General features: G+C 35.7%; 1 protein-coding gene across 1 annotated transcript; it reads left to right on the top strand.

Annotated features, from left to right (window-relative positions):
* Window positions 1–2,494: 2,494 nt before the first annotated feature.
* LOC113513383 (esterase E4-like) lies at window positions 2,495–8,402 on the top strand. Its single transcript, XM_026897375.3, has 4 exons — window positions 2,495–2,623; window positions 4,434–4,705; window positions 6,098–7,359; window positions 8,080–8,402. The coding sequence occupies exons 2-4, from the start codon at window positions 4,490–4,492 to the stop codon at window positions 8,273–8,275; spliced, it is 1,674 nt and encodes a 557-aa protein (XP_026753176.2). The 5' UTR covers window positions 2,495–2,623; window positions 4,434–4,489; the 3' UTR covers window positions 8,276–8,402.
* Window positions 8,403–21,707: the final 13,305 nt, after the last annotated feature.

Here is a 21,707-nt window from a genome sequence, read left to right on the forward strand (position 1 = left end):
TTTCGTTTATTTCTAAACGTTGAGAGGCCACAGCTTTACAATCCAGGATTACGTGAGCAGCCGTTTCTTCAGCGTCAAAATAACCTCGACATAGAGGGCTGTCTGTGGCTCCTATTGTGTATAAATGTTTGTTTAATGGACAATGGGCCGTTATTGTCCCTAACGGCTGATATAATCATTTACGATAAATACCAGTTTACAGGTCGTTATATGTAAGAACAAAAAGTCATTTAATACGAGAGTTCATTTGGACGTGGAAATACTTGAAAAAGCCACAATAACAAAACAATTGTATTTAATAGGTGCCTATGAACATTTGAATAGTGGTGTGTCATTCGATTTTGCCTCTTAAATATATCAACGTAAGGTTCGATAAAATGTAAGGATATAAGAGCTATGAAACTAACAGGCGACTTATTTGGAAAGTTGTTCGATGCTAAGGGTTGCCACATAAATATTTTTTTTTTAATATTTTTATTTTTAATAAATATAGGTAATTATTTATTAAATAGGTACTAATTTTAATTTCAGTTACATACAAAACTATAAAATTCGAGTCGAGTTAAAATTGGGGTCGAGTTTCTCTCTTTAAGAAGAGAATATGGTATACAGCCAGGCTGGCCGGGTAGTTTTTCTTAATGGATGATAATGAAATGGTAACCCCATCTACATTATAGACGTGACACCAATGAAGGAAGGCAGATGAGATGGTGCAGGATGGTTTATAGAGAGAATCGCGTGGAAGTCGGCCTGAGAGAGTATTTTGCTAGCAATATAACTGTTAGTCCTTTTTACTTGTAATTCTTTCTCCCCTGGTCAGATGGTTTGCTATAGGACTAGGATTTACTTCGAATTTTTCTTCACTTATACTGGTGTACTGTGTTTTATCCCTTTAACGTCCGAGGAATAATAAGGAGTGGTGACGCATTACAGATATTTCAATTTCTTATATATTTAATAAATCTTTACGATTGCTTTTAAAATCTTGGCCATTATTTGAATCAAAATTTAATTACCTTTTCATTAATTAGAAGACTAGTTCTTAATAATTATGTGTGTGTGTAATTTAAAACGAAATCAAATAGAAAAATCAGAATTTTTAACTATGTCTTGCCACAGTCGAACTCATTTATTCATAAAAACGTCAAACCTTATATAAACCTATTTTAACTATTGAACTGTTTTGTCTCTTTCTTTTAAGTTAAATTCCCAATTTGAAAGAAAGTGACAAAACAGTGTAATAGTTAAAATAAATTTGTATAAGATTTTAATTTTTATGAATAACGGGGTATGTGCGGATTGTTTTAAAATACGAGTATAAAGTAGAATGTGACAGCCCTGGTTCTACACCTAGCTATAAATCCAAACTCCCTTTGGCATCATTCCAGACGTGCTGTCACACTACCTTACAAATCTTGATATGTTACACTTGGCTAGAAGTTTATTTTCATTTTATTGTGAACAAAATTGTTGCCTTAGTTGGAAAGGAAGTGGACTCAAAGATGTTCGTATATATTGCTTAATCTTCAAACAACTTCGAAAAAGGAACGGGTCAACTTCCTAATAAGAGAGATTTTGTCAGTAGTTGCCAAGCTTGGTAGGCGGGTTGGCAACAGAATTTACAGGGTACAGAGGAATAACATTTGAGTCCTTAGGAATGGCAACGCATGGAGGGTATTATGTGCGAAACAGTATACTCTGTTATGTCCACGGTACTGCTCATGTCTATAGGCGACGGTTACCACTTTCCATCAGGTGGGCCGTCAGCTTGTTTGTCATTCTAAGTTGCATAAAAAAAAAAGTTAGGTTTTTGTTGATGCTTAAGAGGGACGCTGCTGTCCATCTCTGTGAATCATTCAGTACACACACATTTATGCCAGGTTGTCTGTAAGAGATTGCTTTTAACCATAAGGCCGCCTTTTGTATATGCACATTCTTTATAAATACTCCTTGTATACATCTCTACTGTGCGCAATAAAGAGTTTATTATTATTATTATTATCCTTGGCCGCTTCTTATGATACCTACGGGTAAGAAATGGATGGACCATTCGATGGCAAAATCACACGGCATTTTTCTATATTGAGATGCAGTAATAGAGGTTCTTTGGGTACCTCTGTTCTATTCGTGTTACTATCATGAAGCAATAGTGTTTGCATGGCTGTGTTTCTATTTGAAGGGTGGGATATGGCGTGAATTTACAGGATACAGAGGAATAACATCTGAGTCCTCAGGAATTGCAACGCATGGGGGGTATCATGAGCGAAACAGTATACTCTGTTATGTCCATGGTATTACTTATGTCTATAGGCGACGGTTATCACTTTCCATCAGGTTGGCCGTCAGCTTGTTTGCCATTCTAAGTTGTATAAAAAAAAATATTTTTCCTATTTTATCTATAGCTAGGTATATCTGATTTTATCTCTTTATCTATATCCAATAAATACTCTTAATCTAAGTACAAGAAATTATCTATGACATATATCATACTTCTCTATGACCATCAAAGAATATTTACTTGTTCAGTGATAATAAGATTATCTTTTCAGTATGTCCGAATAAAGATAGAGATCAATATAAAATAAAATAAATAAAAAAAAATGTGCAAATGTGTTTTCAAAAAGTAAGTACCTACATATTATTTCATGTATAACAGAAACTGTTCTTATACATGTGTTCTGTGGTAATAGTGTATATATTAATATTATAAACAGTAATGATTGGGTTGTTGGTTTGTTTGTTTGTTTGTAATCGAAAAACCAAAAAGATACTCAACTGATTGTAATTTTTAATTAATTAATAATTCCTACAGGAATAAATTGCTGAAGCACTTTGTACAACAATCTTATGAAAATTAATTTTAATTATCATAATATATATTTTTTTAATATTTTTTTAATTCAATTCACTCATAATCTTATTTTCAGATATTGCTCACAACTTAGGTTACATGTTTATTTTTATTATTTACTTAATTTTCTTACACTGTATAATTATGTTAAAGTGAATGCTGTGAATACCTATAATAGGCGTGTGCATTAATATTGTATTATATTTAATGTTTGTTATACCTATATGTTATAATGCTGTTGGTGTTCCTTAAATAATTTTTTTTTTTTCAATTATAGAAAGCTACTTTATCAGTAGTATTGGTTGTATATTATTTTGGAAAATTCTATCTACCCGCATGAAGCCGAGTCGCGTTGTTAGTAGATATATATAAAAGCAAGGAAATGTTTAAATAATTCTATCCCGTTAGATATTTTTGAGTAAATAGTAAAATAAGAAAAAAGGGGAAATTGAAATTTTAAACTTGCTTCTTGTTGATTTAACGGTGATAATGTAATTGTAACTCCGCCTGCGTTAACGGTATATGCTGGCGGGATGTCAGTAAGGGATGATAGGTGAGAATGAAGTAGGTTAGTTACCCCATCGTGACGAACTCCACTAGAATTAATCACGATAGTTTCCAGGGGGAACCGCGTGGTGTTCGACCTGATAGGGTGTATTGCTAGTTATGGGAAAATTAGACCCCATTATTAACAATCCCTTTCTCTCCTGCTTTTTGTTGTTAAGATCTTGGATTGTTCCTACTGACGTGGACGCCCGATATAGAATGGGTCAATCCTTTTTTCCGAGAGCGCCATATAAAGCGACTAAGGGAACTTAATGGTCAATGGATGTACAGCAGTGTTCCTCCTAAAACATCATTAAAACCTAACTGCGGTTGCCAGCCCACCTTTCAAGCGTGGCGACTACTAGCTCCCCTACGCCTGCTGGGGGGAAAGGGATTGTTAGTAGTGGAGACTGAGAATCCTATTGCTAGCAATATACCCAACCAGGTCGACCTCCTTGCGGTTCACCCTGGAATCTATCATGGTTAATTCCTGATGAATTCATCATGATGGGCTAACTGGCTTATTTTCATTCTCATCGATCACCCTTCACTGGTGCTCCGCCAGCGTATCCCGTTAGCGCAGGCGGGGTTACCATACCATTTTCACCCATCAAAAAAACTCTACGCCTGCTTTGAATTGACAAAAATAGCAACTGATGGTGTATCTTTCGTCCTCTTTTTACTAATTATATTTGCATAAGAAGAAAGGAGGCAACCATATGATTTACAGTTTTTATTTTATCGTTCCTTCCATGTAATTCCTTGTTCTGAGGTTGGATATCAGTAGACTATATTAGACTCGGATCGAGTGTTCGTTTGTTTAAAAGGTTTACTTAATTCCATTGATACGAACTGTACCTACTCAGATCTAGAAAAAGTCCTCAACCCTACTAAGGAACTAAGGCTATTGACATTCCCACTCTGATAACCCTAGGGTGAAGATAGTAGGATTCCACGCGACATTAGACTTCTAATTACATTAATCGCTTATAATTAATGGAGTTTACAAACTAACAATTCATTGAACGGTTTCCAGATAACTGTCTAATAACATAAATACAGTTCAAAGGATTTATTATTAAGCGTATCACAATGTATCGAATAGTAATTGTATGCATTATAACTATTGTATTTATCGATTGTGCGGACGGTTTAATTAATGGTAAATGGCTCGGAAATGATGCGGAGTACAAAGACGTAATAACGAGTTTTGGAACTGTCAGAGGACGGGTGGCAACTGATGGTGATTATTTCGCATTCCTTGGTATCCCGTATGCGGAACCGCCAGTTGGTAAGAGAAGATTCAAGGTTAGTTAATTATTATAATGAATTTGATTGCTGTTTGGTCCCGGTATAAGATAGACCACTCCTTTCTTTCCCGTCGGTGTCGTAAGAGGGAGACTTTGTACAAAAAACGATTGCTTGGGCACCTCTGTCCCATTCGTGTTTCAACCGTTGTGTTTGCATGGCTGTGTTTTGGTTTGAAGGGTGGGATATGGCGTGACTTTACAGGGTACAGAGGAATAACACCAGAGTCCTCACGAATGGCAACGCATGGGGGGTGTCATGGGCGAAACAGTATACTCTGTTATGTCCATGGTACTGCTCATGTTTATAGGCGACGGTTACCACTTTCCATCAGGTGGGCCGTCAGCTTGTTTGTCATTTAAGTTGTATAAAAAAGGCGACTAAAGCAGAGCGAGGGATGACAGCAGCGTCCTTCAAAAAACATCTCCAAAGTCTAACTGCCGTTGCCAATCCGCCTTCCAAGTGTAGCAACTACCGGCAAAGTCCCCTAAGGGGGAGGGGGAGGTTATGTACAGCAGTGGACAGTTAAAGGCTGATATAATATGATTGTAAGGGTGGATTAATGGAAGGATGGATATTTGTTACTTTTTCACGAAAAACTACTAAACGAATGCAAATGAAATCAGGACACAGGAGGTAGGTATCCTTTTTGTATATGCATCTTGTATTGTTTGCTCCAATTTGAGGGAAGGGATAGTTTCTATCCAGCTCCCCTAAACAAGATCCAAACGAAACTATTAATAAAAACGTTATCGCTGAAGAGTCAATTAGATAGAATGAGACGGTGACACGTGCTGTCTTATTCTTTCTCATGTGTGCGCTAACAAAAGTGATTCTGTCGATAGAATTATTTGTATCTTGTCTATAGGGGCAGATAAGAAGAAGTGACAAATCCATTTATATGTTGGTAGATAATCGTAGGGACCAAAGGCAGTATCGGCTGCAGGGTTAGTTAGTACGTATAATATTATATAAATGTAGAATAAACGTCAAAAGTATCCTAAGAAACTGGATTTTTATTTTAAAATATGTCCATCAAGTCTTCAAAATCAATTCTTCCAAAAATATGCGAATATTTTCTCTAGCCTATTAACCTAACCTATTATTTTTCTATTTTTTTTAATTACCCTCACAATTTTTATCACGAGGTTGACTGGAAGAAATAAGCCCTGGTATCTTGGGAATTTCCTCATTCTTTTCTTAAGAACTCTGTATCTTACAATTCAAGATTTTACTGTACAATAAAGAATTACAAATAAAAACAAACAAATAGTTTAATAAGTTAAGTTGGAAGTGTTAATAGACAAATGACCATATATATTTAACTGAGATATGAGTAATTATAATCTTGTGTAAATTAAATATAATTATTTTCTTCATTCCTTCTTTCAGGCACCATTTCCACCATCACCATGGGACGGTGTTTACGAGGCCAATAGAACAGTCATGTGTCCACAGAATGGAGTAGGTCAAGAAGATTGTCTTATCCTTAATATTTTTACACCCACTAAAATCATTAATGAATTAGTACCAGTTCTTGTTTATATACACGGAGGATCTTTTCTGATAGGATCAGGGCCTACTAAAGGAATGGATTACTTAATTAAAGAGAATATAATCGTTGTAACAATTAATTATAGACTTGGAGCACTAGGGTTCCTCTGCCTTGGAATAGATGAAGCTCCAGGTAACGCTGGAATGAAGGACCAAGTGGCAGCTTTGGAGTGGATAAAGAGAAATATAGCTAATTTCGGTGGAGATCCTAACGAAGTAACTATATACGGTATGAGCGCTGGTGCAGCTTCTGTTGAGCTATTGGTGTTATCCAAAATGAGTAGAGGATTATTTAAAAGAGCTATAGTAGAATCGGCCTCAGCAAGACCTGTATGGGTTGTTGATGGAAATCCTATAAAAACTGCAATGGATGTTGCAAGTCTATTAGAATTCCCGAAGAAAACAAAAAATGTTTTTAAGTTGGTCGAACATTACCAACAGATACCGAGTAATAAACTAAGTGAAATTAATTATGCGTATTACAATAATCTAATAGACGGAACATTTGGTTTCGTTCCATGTATAGAAAGGAACTTTAATGAGAAACAACCATTTTTAGTTGACGCTCCACATGAAATTTTAGTTAAAGAGAAATTCAAAAAAGTTCCTATTATGTTCATGTTTGCTACAATGGAAGGCCTCTTTCTCAGAAGCCGTGAATACTATGAAAATAACTATAGAGAGAGAATGGATGGAAATTTTATTGATTTTATGCCAGCAGATTTGAATTTTGACACGATCGAGATAAAAAATGAAATATCAGAAAACGTTAAGTCTTTCTACTTTGGTAATAAGACAATATCAAATGAAACTATTGTGGAATATTTAAACTATTTCGGAGACTATCTAGTTCTAGATGGTATTTTGAATTCTGCTGAGATTCATGCAAGAAATAATAACCCTGTGTATTTAATGGAGTTCGCATATAAAGGAAATATGGGTAGTAACGAGGAATTTTATAAAAATATCAATGTTGCTGGTCATGGCGATATAGTAAAGCACGCAATTCTGAATCAACCTCTTCAAAATGAAGTTAATGAGAAAGATAAACTGACTGTGCAGAGAGTATCAAAATTAATCGCTAATTTTGTTAAATTAGGGTGAGTTTAATAGTTTTGTATGGTGACGAAGTAAGGTTCAATGCGTCTCAAATCCGGACTATTGTAACAGGCGTGTTTGTACGGAGGGTACAAGGTACAGATTACAGTGTACGGAACCACAATACCTTAGTCCTCAGGAATGGCGTTTTGGTGTATTATGATTTGTTTCTTTAATAGTTTTTTTTAAACAATTTAAAATGGCTAACAAGTTGATGGCTTACCTGATGGAAACTGTTAACCGTCTGTTTTAAATATGAATATCATCGCATGGACATCACAAAGCACTGTGATGCTCATGGTACAATTTGTTACTTTTCCTGAGGATTAATGTTATATATGTACCAAGGAACAGAGATATAACAAGCAAATCCACTGCCACATCCCACTACCAGCCCCATTGCTAGTGATATATCCTGTCAGGTCGACCTTCACGCGGTTTCACCCTGGAAACTTATGCTGAATTCTAGATATATGCATCACGATCGGTTAACTGACCAGCCTTTTAATTATCACCTATTTTCTGATACTTGTGCTTCGTCAGCGTATTCCATTAGCGCGGACGGGGTTCCTATTCCAGTATCATCCGTCAAAAAGGAAAAAAAATGCATTGCAATTCAACAGCAGATATGCGAATGGGATAGAGGTCTTAGGACTTTAAGTTTTCCTCTAGTGAAACTAAGAAAATTATTAAAATTTACATACTAACACATTTTCTTCTAGCAACCCAACACCAACCCGAACTTCTCTGCTGCCTATTATCTGGCCGCTAGTTCAACCAAACAATGTTAGTTGCCTATACTTAAATCATGATTTTGAAGTTATTGAAGAGCCATACTGGGATAGGAAGGTATTTTGGGACCAGCTATACACCAAGTTCAGGAGACCACTGCGGCCAGTGAATCCTGGTTTGCTATGAATGAGTTAAATTGTGCAAAAAGAGATTTATTTTCTTGATATATTATTTAATAAATGTATAGTCATCATAATGATTCAGCAGTTAGTAAAGTAAAAAAAAAAAAAAACTGATATATTGTTTAATTTGTTACTACATAGATTAAGGTACATGATTAATAAAGTTGCCATATTTTTTCTTAATATTTAATCAATTATTTTATATGTATTATATTATTGTTACTGTATTTTTTATGTATTATATTAACTCTGTTAATTCTAAACCGATTTAAAAAAAATATTTTTTTATCTAAAAGAATACACTTATATTGGTACTATAGAAGTTTTATCCAAATCGGTCCAGTAGCTAAGTTTTTAATTTTTTAAATTTTTTATACAATTTAGAATGGCAAACAAGCTGACGACCCACCTATTGGCAAGTGGTAACCGTCGCCTATAGACATGAGCAGTACCATGGACATAACAGAGTATACTGTTTCGCCCATGACACCCTCCCATGCGTTAAATCAAGATAATTGGTTTTGTCACAATTGAAGTCGGTTTTTTTTGTGGGCCACAACCTTTAATGTTTTCGATCGCTGGACTACGAGATGTTTCGTGTATATATTTGAATTTAAAACGTGAAATCGAGTATTTGATCAGCAAAAAACTGAATTTTGACTCAGCAAATAAAATTTGTGGCTTTAAGCGCCATAAAATTAAAATGGGACTAACATGTCACATAATATGTAACATAACTACAAAAAATATAGACGAATTAAACATCTCATCCATTTGGAAGTGGCATAGTAATATACGCGTCGTGGGACCCGGCATAAAATGGGCTACCCCTTCCTTTCCCGTGGGTATCGTAAGAGGCGCCTAAAGGTATAGAATGGTTGCGGAATAGGCAGCGATATCCCTTTTAAAACATTACCAAAGCCTAACTAGCGGCTGCCAATTCGCCCAACAAGCATGGAAGTTACTGACAAAACCCCACTTATGGGAGAGGGCCGTGTTCAGCAGTGGACAGAAAACGGTTGATATGATAATAATATATTGTTTATTTATATATTTTAAAAATAATATCCATTTTTTTATATTACAACGAAACCCTTAACATTAAATAATGGGCTTTAAAACTAGCGCTACAGTATTTACTATCGTTTTATGTAAGTTTTTCAATCGATTTTAAAAACGAGAAGGTTCTTAACTGTGTTTACTTTTTTTATATTGAAGTCCCTTTTTGAAGTCGGTTAAAACCGATTTAAAAAAGGAGGAGATTCTCAATTCGGTTGTAATTTTTTTCACTTCATAACTCCATCAGTTCTAAATCGATATGGAAAATTCATTTTTATCTGATTCAGAAGGGATATCCGTTTCCTTCTTAATCGCGTCTACGTGTTGTTTTTAAGAACCCTGACCAATCATCTTACGCGCAAACTCGACGACTTCCAGCTATCCGAACAAGCTGGCTCTCGAAAGGGCTTTAGCATCACAGACCACATACATACGCTACGGCAGATTATACAGAAGACCGAAAAGTATAATCTGCCACTGTGTCTGGTGTTTGTGGACTATAAGATAGTCTCTGATTCGGTCGGGACATTGACGGTACTACAGTCTTTCCAGCGGTGCTGATGATGATGATGACATTGGAAAAAATCATTCCTATTTTTTTGTTAGGGGATCAAAAGGGATACTCAAAATTTAAAAATTCTCCCTTTTATTATTGGTTGCTCGAACTATATGGCTGGCATTCCTGCTTGTACATACTCCGGCCAATATAAGTCACTTTACTTCTTTTGTGGATTTTCACGTTCCACATTCTATCTTGCAGTGACAATCCGAGTATATCTCGCTACATCTATCGCTGAACTCTTTACATATCTAGCTAAGCAATTTGGAGTATCTTCGATAACATATCTGTAGACATTATGTCGCATCCTTCTTTGTAAACTGTAATAAAGTCTCCCAATTTTAGTTATGCGTTCTCAGAACGTTAATTCAACTCCCCAGTTGTAATGGAAACATTTGTTTAAAGGATTCCAGTCACGTTAAAAGCGTTGGAAGAACTAGGTACAGGGAATCTCGTTTGTAACAAGACGTAATCAAAATGCACCCGCAGGATTCGACTCGATTAAGTTGTTCGTATTTTCGAGAGTTCGAGAATAAATAGATTGGGTGGAAGTGACACTCATAGACTTTCCTCTGGCGAAATAAGGCAATGCTGTAAATGCGCCTTTTTTTCTCTTTGGACCTTGTGTTGGTCTCCCCAGGGTTGTTACAAAATTATTCGCATTTAGCGAAGACGCGCGGAAACAGCCTAAGAACAAAACCGAAATCTTTGGTGACAGTTTTGTTAGATAACGCTTCTCTGCGGTCCGGGAATATCATAGACTTAGTATTATGTACTACTAAGAGATTACCAAGATTAAATCCTTGCCTGAATTTCTAAAGTTTCTAATTCAGGCTGAATTAAAAAAAAAAGATTGTCATGCGCTCTCTACTTTGGTGGGCACGTAAAGCCATCGCCCCGTAAGCTACGTCAGAGGCCTTAGTGCAGTGGTTTCTAAGATTTTTAATTGTTATCCCTATGACCTATTAAGTAAACTGTTTTCATAGAGGTAAATAAAAATATCTTTCATCATATTGTCATCATATCAGTCGTTAACTATCCACTACTGGATATAGGTTTTCCCCATAAGGGAAGATTTGTTAGTATTTGCCAAGCTTGGCAAGCGGATTAGCAATCGCAGTTAGGTTTTGGTGATGTTTGAAGAGAGACGCTGCTGTTTATTTCTCGACTATTGCGTTTCCTTTTCGTGGGTGTCGCAAGAGGCGACAGATAGCTTTGTTATTCACAAATTGGACGTTAGCCTTGCGATATTTTAGTGTTTTATTTTTAGCTAGACATTTAATTAGATTAGGTATTAATTATTAAGTTCTTTGTTACCCTCACAGAATAGCTGATTTATCCCCATAAGTGTAATCACCCCAGATTCTGAATCCAGGCCTTAGTGTATTACGAAGACAGTTTAAAAATTCTTGCCACCAGATGTCAATACCCTCACACGTGTAGGAGTACTGAGATATTTGTTACATGTAAGCTCTGATTGATTTAGTTTTCAAAAAATTGAGGGTCGTGCACGCCATTTTTTTTATGATACTTGATATGTCAAACAAGTTGACACCGAACTTGATACATAATGGTAACCATCACCTATAGACATGAACCACGGAAGTATCGCTTCCACCTAGATATTTATTGATATGGCTTTACACTTTGTTTGGTACATTATTGCTGAGTAATAGTCTCTGGAGTGTTTAGTAAACATAGTAGAGTAGTTATTTTCAACAGACAGTACAACGATTTTATATAGAGGATCTTCTTTTCTTAAATTGTCCCCTTCTGTCCCTATCCCAATTATGTGGGGGTAGCGTATTATATCTTTATCCAGGTTTTGGCTTTTGGTTTTATGATCGTACTCCTGCCTGATGTCTACACTCCTTAAAAATGCATTGTTGATATCTGTCTCCCTCCCTTCCCGTGTGATCCCGCCATATGTTCTATGGCCACCCCAATAAATAAATAAACAAACTCACTTTGACCTTGATATTATTAGTACGGATTTAGTTAATGGAACACCATCATCATTCCTGCCATTATCTTTCCACTGCCAGACATCGACTTCCCCCATAGACTGCCATAAGGAACGATCCTGAGCTGACTGAATTTGAGGTGGGGGGAAAGGGATTGTTAGTAATGGAGACTGAGAATCCCATTGCTAGCAATATACCCAACCAGGTTGATCTCCTCGCGGTTTTCCCTGGAAACTATCATGGTTAATTCCTTGTGAATTCATCATGATGGGCTAACTGGCCTGTTTCATTCTCATCGATCACTCTTCACTGGTGCTCCGCAAGCGTATTCCGTTAGCGCAGGCGGGGTTACTATACCATTTTCACCCATCAAAAAAAAATACATTTGAAATCATCATTCACACTCACACACTATTTAGTGGGGGTTATCGTACACTGCGTTTGCCCGTATGTGGTGGCTACTCAAGAATCTTTCTTCTTCATCGGTTATTGGTTCTCCGAGCTATGTGACCAGCCCATTGACACTTCAGCTTGCTTATCCTTCGGGCTATGTCGTTTACTTTGGTTCTTTAATGGAACATTTTTTTTTTTATACAACTTAGAATGGCAAACAAGCTGACGGCCCACCTGATGGAAAGTGGTAACCATCGCCTATAGACATGAGCAGTACCATGGACATAACAGAGTATACTGTTTCGCCCATGATATCCCCCATGCGTTGCTATTCCTGAGGACTCAGTTGTTATTCTTCCGTACCCAGTAGATTCACGCCATATCCCAGCCTTCAAACCGAAACACAGCCATGCAAACACAACTGCTTCACGGTTGAAACACGAATGGGACAGAGGTACCCAAGCAATCGACTCTTGTACAGTCTCCCTCTGTTTTGAATCAATCTATTAACATAAATATATATATTTTGTTCAATACTTAACTTTTATAAGTATTGTACAATAAAATATGTGATGTTCAGATATATAAGAAACGAAGTCAGAGTATAAATCTGTAGACTGGTATTTCCTTGTTATATCACGGCTCATTGACTATAGACTGTTGTCATCATTCACTATCAACTAATGTCCATTCCCAAATAATCACAGCAAAAGAGACTCTTGTGCTTTGTAATAAAGAATACCGTAAGTACAGTATATTACATACGAGGGCAGTTGCAGCCTTGCCATGTATGTGTAATCTAGATTTTGGACTCTCGCCAGTAGTTGCCGGATGAGAAATTCCCTTGTTTGTAAGTTCGCAAACTGTAATGCTATTTTGGTATAGAAATTGTGATGGATCGCTGAAACATAGCTTGTTAAAGTTTTGGTCCAAATTTAGTCTATTTTATATCATATAATAAAATCGTAACTGGTCGATGTCTGCAATCGGTTCGTAAAAAAAAAAAGTTTTATCAATCTAAAGAGTCGCATATGAAATGTTATTAAATAACCTATCGGTCGAATCGGCTGAAAATTCTATGCCGGGACCATATGGTGGAAATGAATATTGCAAGCGATTATAGGACCCCTGGTATTGCAGGCGTTCGTAGGCTGCGGTAACCGCTTACCATCAGGTGGGCCGTATGCTTGTTTGCCACTTTGGTGGTATTAAAAAATGTTGTATTCTAGTTTGAATAAACAATTATGATACTAAAAAAACTCACAGTTTTGAATCAATATCTTCACATTATCTATTTAAAAAGAATAACAAAGAATGAGTGGTGCTTCTAATGTGGCAAGCATATACCATCAGGCGGGCCGTATGCTATGTACTTAAGTACGTAACATGGTACGTCCAGTTAGTTGCCAATTTTATCGGTAGCTCAAAAATTTTCATCTACTCTTATATTATAAATGTAAAAGTAAATTTGTTTATTTGTTTGTTACATTTTAGCTTCTTAACTAAACTCTATACGTATTTAAGAAAACGAACAGAGTTTCGTGTCTCCAGTCAAACTGTTTATAATTACTCCTCTCCATCCGAAGGTCGTAGAGATCGCTCTTAGCGATAAGGTCGCCCATTGTTTTCTCATTGTGATTATTTCTTGTAAGTGTTTGTATTTATAATAAGTTTACTATTGTAACCTTATGGAGGAAAAAATAAAGACTGTCTATCTATCTATGAAATTTGGCATAAGTACATGCACTATGGGATGGGGATGAACATAAACCATTTTTTATATCCCAATCAGTAAAAATATGACGGTCACGTGGACAAAGTCGCGGGTATAAGATAGTGTTATATAAAAATAAATTGGTCCTATAAGTATTAATATATAAAATGGGAATAATTGTATTGAGCGCAACGGCTGACGTCATTTTCTTCATATTAAATATAGTATGTCTACCATAAAAACTTTAAACTTGTCATAGACAGTTCAATGCATATTTAGATGTCTCATTACACAAAAGCTTGTTTAACATTTGTTTAAGTCTAAATAAAAGAATTCTATGTTATTAAAAAATAAAGGTGTTTAAAGTGATAAATTAAATAAATAAAAAATAAATAAAGTAATAAATAAATAAATATATATTAAATAACTATATAATACTAATTACAATTATAATATGAATACCTAAGGGGGGAGGAGGGATTGTTAGTAATGGGGATTAGTTGCTATATATTATATCAGGTCGATCTCTTCGTGGTTTCCCCTGGAAAATATCGTGATTGATTTATTGTTAGATTCGTCACGGCGGACTAACCGACCTGCTTCATCCTCACTATCATCCCTCACTGGTGCCCCGCCAGCGTATACCGATAGCGCGGGCGGGGTTACCATTCCATTATCACCCATTAAAATGGTATAATGGGTATCATAGGCGGAAAAGTACACTCTCTTACGTTTATGGTACTGTTCACGTCTATAGGGGACGATTGTCACTTTCCATCAGGTGGACCGTCAGCTTGTTTGCCATTCTAAGTTGCATAAAAAAACGACGGAGGGAGGTAGGTCTAAGCCTTGAAAATAAAAGCATATTATATATACTCTCAGATATATCTTTGCTGGAGGGTAATGGGGTGGGCATCACACAATTTTGGGGTGGGCACGTCCCACCTGACCCCTCTAATTATGCCTGTAATAATTGTCAATTTGGCATATAAAATTACAAACAAACACTGACACAGCTATGAATATTAAAATATTGTTGTTCAAATATGATACTGACAAAACAATATTTAGTCACCTAAAAGTTTTGTTAAACACTGTTTAGATAAACAGTGTTTTATATTATTTTCATGGTAAAACTCTGGGTGTTTACATTCAACCATAATTCAGTATGGGTAAAAGCTATGAATATTAAAATATTGTTGTTCAAATAAAGCCACCGGTTAAACGATCCGACGCGTATCACGTGGCCGATCATGGAGCTAAGCTGAATTTGAAGGGCCTTGAAGGGTCACGACTCGAAATCGATTTATTTTCTTGCCAGGTGCCTTTACGGGATAAAGAACAAACAATGATGTATTACTTAAGGATTGTCTTTCACAAAAAAAAAGCGATAAAGCAATTGTGATAAATCCAGACCAGAGGGAGACTTTGTACAAAAGTCGATTGCTTGGGTACCTCTGTCCCATTCGTGTTTCTACCGTGAAGCAGATGTGTTTGCATGGCTGTGTTTCGGTTTGAAGGGTGGGATATGGCGTGAATTTACTGGGTACAGAGGAATAACACCTGAGTCCTCAGGAATGTCAACGCATGGGAGGCATCATGGGCGAAACAGTATACTCTGTTATGTCCATGGTACTGCTCATGTCTATAGGCGACGGTTACAACTTTCAATCACGTGGGCCGTTAGCTTCTTTGCCATTCTAAGTTGTATAAAAAAAAAAACCAGTTATTTTGATATAAGAACTATTGAATCATATATGAAAAAAATAATGTTTATATTATATATATCAAGAGTCCCAGTATTGCAAATGTGCGATAAAAAAGGAAATTGTCTAAGGCTAAATCTAGGTCACTTTCAGAACAACATGGTGCCATTTTTTACACATTACAGAGAATTAACATGGTTACATCAATTTATACAGTACAATAATGTTTTGTTCAAGCTAATCCTCCAAAAATGTGCGTACACAGCTTGATCAAAACATAAACACACGGCTAAACAAGTCTGTAAACACAATATAATTTATACAACAAAAAAATATTTAACTTATACATTAACAATTATAAAGGTAAATATATATATATATATATATATATATATATATATATATATATATATAATATATCATTATCATCTTCCTACCCTTATCCCAATCATTTGGGGTCGGCGTAATATGATTTTATGCATATTACAAAAAGATTTGGTTTTTAGTTTACGACCGGCCGCCAGCCTGACGTCAACCGTCTTTGGGAAATAATATATATATATATATATATATATATATATATATAATATTATGTATTTACGGTTGTTCATAATATTACGTTTTATGTCTTTGTATATTGAGCTGTCAGACGCGTTTCCATGTGTACATAACTACATGTTTTAATGGAGGTAAATTTTGGCGCGAATTTTATTGAACAACCATGTTTGGTTAACCTTTTAAATCAAACTTTTATATCGTTCGAGTTTAATATTTTGTTTCATTAGATATTTATATTTATTTCAAAAAGTTTCATGCTTATAAATAGCAGAGATTAGAGTTTAGAAGTTCAAGAGAGGATGGATAAAAGAAGAATTAAGTAAAAGATTTACCGAGCACGAATGAGCGGAGTAGCCGTGTGGTTCCGGCATCAAATAAATCACTTCTTCCTTTCCCGTAGGTGTTGTAAGAGGCAACTAAAGGAGGGCGAGGGATGGGCTGCACTATTCTTCTTAAAACATCTCTAAAGCCTAATTGCGGTTGTCAATCCGCCTGCCAAGCGTGGCAACTATTAACAAAACCTCCCAAGGGGAAAGTTTATGTTCAGCAGTGGACAGTTAAAGGCTGATATGATGATGATGAATGAGTGGAGACTTTTTTTTTATACAACTTATAATAGCAATCATGCTGACGGCCCACTTGATGGAAAGTGGTAACCGTCGCTTATAGACATGAGCAGTACCATGGACATAACAGAGAGTACTGTTTCGCCCATGATACCCCCCATGCGTTGCCATTCCTGAGGACTCAGGTGTTATTCCTCTGTATCCAATAAATTCACGCCATATTCCACCCTTCAAACCGAAACACAGCCATGTAAACACAACTGCTTCACGGTAGAAACACGAATGGGACAGAGGTACAAAAGCAATCGACTTTTGTACAAAGTCTCCCTCTAGATGGATGTAAGTCTACCAATTCGGCGTCATACTGAAGAAGGGTCAAATTATAATTAAAGATTCCGCAAAAAATTTACTTCAATTATGGCAAACGCTGTTATTTAGACCTCACGGCAGTTAACATAAAATTAAATATTGAACATTCGGGACATCTGTCAAGAATCCGCTGTCATGTAGAGCGATATGTGGGCAAATTGAATGGATACAATAACCAGAAAAAAAAACAGCCGCTGAATATTCCATCTGGAAAATGTTGCACATTTTCTATGAAGTATTTTTAATAAACACATTGAATGTTTTACTAAACATACACAAGACACCATTTCCAATGTAAGCTGACGTCACCATCGTCACTCATAGAATTCCCGCTGTCCGAGGAATTAGAGCATGAGTAAGGTTAATTCACTTATCTATCGTCTCTTATTGAGTAGGTATTGCTCCAGTAAATGTGCACTCCTTCATTGCGACACTTATTTATTTGATTACACTTTATTGCACTAAGTAAAAAGAGAAATAACAAATACAGTAAATATTAATGAGAAGTGATACAAAAGGCGGCCTTATCGCTAAGAAATCTCTTCCAGACAACCTTTGGGTAGAGGACATTGAGAAAAAGACAAAGGGTAGGTGGCGCACTATTATATAAATATTATTATGTACAAACATATATACATACATACATACACATATATAATAATTAAATATATACACATACTTAACAGCACACTTATATAAAATTTCTTTAGTAAAGATGTGGCTTAAAATATTTCTGTGAACTCAATTAGGTTTTGAGGCTATAAAAAATGATAAAGTTTAAAAGTTTACAGTTTTTTTTACAAGTAGGTAGGACTTAGAATGGTAATCGTATTTTATTTATTTACTTTTGTATTTATTTATTTTTTATTGATCACGTTACAAAAATAAATGTTTGGTGCAAAAAGTGGACTGCATTATATAGCATTCTCACTCGGTCAACCTTTCACAGTTTTTCCATAAGAGATTAGTAGACTTTTTTAATGTAAATTTGTTTGACACTTCTCATATTGTTTTCTAATTTATTTTTTAATGGGTGTAAATGGAATAATAAACCCATCTGTGCTATCGGTATCTATTGACTTTATTTTAATATATAGTATGTTATTAAAGGTTCCTTAGGGTTAAGGAAAAGAGACAAATTATAAGAACTGTTGAGGACAGAAAAGGAAAAATGTTGGGACACTTGATACGACACGACGAACTTATGAACATTATAATAGAAGGTAAGATAGAAGGAAGGAGGGGAAGAGGGAGACCGAGACATAGTTACATCAGGCAGATCAAGGAAGGAGTTGGTGTCGTGTCGTATCAAGAGGTGAAGAGACTCGCTGAAAATCGTAGTGAGTGGCAAGAGCTCTACCGACAAGAGTGAAGTGGTATATGACGATATTTAGAAGAAGTCCAGAAAAGGCTTTGGCGAAGACCTATGTTCAACAGTGGATAGATCTAGGCTGGAATGACGATGATGATGATATGTCCCAAATTACTTTAAAAATAAACTTAAAAAAGACTTATTGGAGAAACAAATTCAAAACAGTTGAGAAACTGACGCTTCACGTTCTTTTATTTAATTTTTTTTTATAATGCTGTCATTGTAAAGTGCGATAATTTGTTCAGAGTTTGTTCTTTTCAGTTTTAGTTGTAAGATTTTTTGTATTTGTTGTTAAGCGTGTTGAGTCTCCCATCCGAGAAATAGGTATTGGCGACCTGCACGCATGCTAAAGGTAAAAGAGTTAAGGGGCCGCCTGAAAATCAGCGCTATATAAGTACTTCTCGCTAGAGCTGTACATATCAACAGCTGAGGCGGCTCCTATTACCAGCAAAATTGTTTTCTTTTTCTTTTTATTGTTTTAATTTTTTATTTTCTTAATACTGGTAACAAAGGTAAAATCTATCTATCTATCTATATATAATAGTATTATCTCTGAATGCAGCAGTAATCAGTTTCTATCAGATGGTTTAACATTTTAACATTCTAAATTGCATTAAAAGAACATGCATTATCACAGTAAGTGGTTACCGTTGTGTACAAATATGAACAGTATCACGTATATGTTTGTTGTAGGATTGTTAGTAATGGGGTCTAATAGGCCCATTGCTAGCAATATACCCTAACAGGTTGACGTCCACGCGGTTCCCCCTTGAAACCATTGTAGTTAATTATTATTGAATTCGTCATGATGGGCCAACTGACCTATTATTTCTCATTGGTGTTTAGCCAGCGTATACTGACAGCGCATGCTTGGTAACCATTTCATCTGAATAAATGATTCATCTGAATAATGATTTCATTGAAAAAAAAAATTACGTATATCAGAAAATACAGGTAGCCTTCAGATGTTGCCATTTCCGAAAACTACAGTGAAAATCCTCCGACCATCTCTCGATTCCCTTTCATTGAGTTTGTTATGCGTACAAAACTTTTAGTTAATTCCGCGAACTGATTTCAAGTTATTCATGTTACAAGGTTTGGCTTCAATATAATAACAGACATGTGTAGTTAAAACGTTCTAGTAAATGATTACATAACGATTTCCGTGTAGTTGTGTACTAGCTACCCTTATTAATATTAGAAATGTCAAAGTTTATTTGTTTGTTATCACATATCTCCTTAACGTAATCACAGATAATATAATTGACGTAATCAATCACTATAAAACTGATGGCCCACCTCATGAGCAGTACCATGGACATAACAGAGTAATACTGCTGTTAATACTGTTTCGTCCATGATACCTTCCATGCGTTGCCATTCCTGAGGACTCAGATGTTATTCCTCTGTACCCTGTGATTTTACGCCATATCCCACCCTTCAAACCGAAACACAGCCATGCAAACAAAACTGCTTCACTATTGAAACACGAATAGGACAGAGGTACTCATGCAATCGACTTTTGTACAAAGTCTCTCCCTAGTATATACGTACTATATGGGATCATCATCATTATCATCATATCAGCCTTTAACTGTCCACTGCTGAACATAAGCCTCCCCCTTGGAGGATTTGCCAGTAGTAGATTGGTAACCGCAGTTAGGCTTTGGAGATGTTTTAGTAGGGACGCTGCTGTCCATCCCTTGCCCTCACTTAGTCGCCTCTTACGAAACCCACGGGAAAGGAAGGGGTTGCCTATTCTATGCCGGAACTACATGGGATGGAGAAGGTAATAGGCTATTTTTTATCCCGTTCCATAAATATATTCCAGTTATGCAGACGAAGTCGTGAGCAAAAGCCAGTACAAAATAATTAGAACAACGCAATGCAATAGAACATATCTAATGAATATTAGAATTAGTTCCGATCCATGCCTCTGGCATTACCTCTGTGCCATAGTACATGTGTCATAGATAATATAATACCATAATCTAAGCACTATACTGGCTTGTACTAAATTAATCTGTGTTACATCTATGGACTGGAGTGAATTGTGTAATCTATGATTTTAGATTATATACTTAGATATAGTATACATACAAATGCTTAGAGAAAAGCGGGTCAACTTTTTCATAGAATTTTGCGTGATAAATAGTTATGATTTTTTTTTTATATAACTTAGAATGGCAAACAAGCTGACGGCCCACCTGATGGAAAGTGGTAACTGTCGCCTATAGACATGAGCAGTAGCATGGACATAACAAAGTATACTGTTTCGCCCATGATACCTTCCATGCGTTGCCATTCCTGGGGACTCAGGTGTTATTCCTCTGTACCCTGTAATTTCACGCCATATCCCACCCTTCAAACCGAAACACAGTCATGCAAACACAACTGCTTCACGGTTGAAACACGAATGGGACAGAGGTACTCAAGCAAACGACTTTTGTACAAAGTCTCCCTCTGGTAAAATGAATGATTCCTTCATTATTTCTATATTTATTTTGTCTTATAATTTCTGCATCTTTTTAACAGGTAAATACTTGTTTTATTTATTGAATAATTAAATATATATACATCAAGATAGATTGTGTGCGTAAGTATTAAGAACATTAATAAAAAAAACGAGTCGGCTAATTGATAGAAAAGTTGACTCGTTTTTGAGGCTCGATGCTTTGTCTGGTATAATGTATATTTATTATATATATTACACGATGTACCTTCATAATTTCTAAATGGATCGTTATACAAGTTTCTCGTAAAACGCATTGTCCAATTAGACATGTTTTCCCAGTTTATAAAGAAATTTCGAGAATAATCGATATCAAATTACATAGTTCTTGAAAGACGCTTTGACCTTGAGGCGCGGACATAAGTTCCTACTATCTACATACATATATGTAGCTATAAATGAACGTTTATATGTATCTAAACTGAATGAATGAACTGTGAAAACTCTATAGCAAGGGTGGCCAACTTGGCTAGACCCAAAATCTACTGTTTACTTAAGAAACCCTGTGCGATCCACCAATTACATACTTTTTGAAATCTGAAATGGAACAACATAGTTCAATACACAATTATGTAGTATTGTAGTATTTTTTATTTTACAAAGAGGGAAAATACTGTACATTATTTTTAGTAACTACTTATTTATATTAGGTCATCTTCCGCTA

The sequence above is a fragment of the Galleria mellonella genome, unplaced genomic scaffold (assembly GCF_026898425.1).
Source record: "Galleria mellonella isolate WM207_F2 unplaced genomic scaffold, CSIRO_AGI_GalMel_v1 utg65, whole genome shotgun sequence".
Taxonomy (NCBI): domain Eukaryota; kingdom Metazoa; phylum Arthropoda; class Insecta; order Lepidoptera; family Pyralidae; genus Galleria; species Galleria mellonella.

Coding starts and splice junctions, on each gene's coding strand:
- LOC113513383 (XM_026897375.3), top strand. CDS start 4,490: ATGTATCGAATAGTAATTGTATGCATTATAACTATTGTATTTATCGAT. Junction 4,706..6,097: donor TTGGTAAGAGAAGATTCAAG/GTTAGTTAATTA, acceptor TCCTTCTTTCAG/GCACCATTTCCACCATCACC. Junction 7,360..8,079: donor GCTAATTTTGTTAAATTAGG/GTGAGTTTAATA, acceptor ATTTTCTTCTAG/CAACCCAACACCAACCCGAA.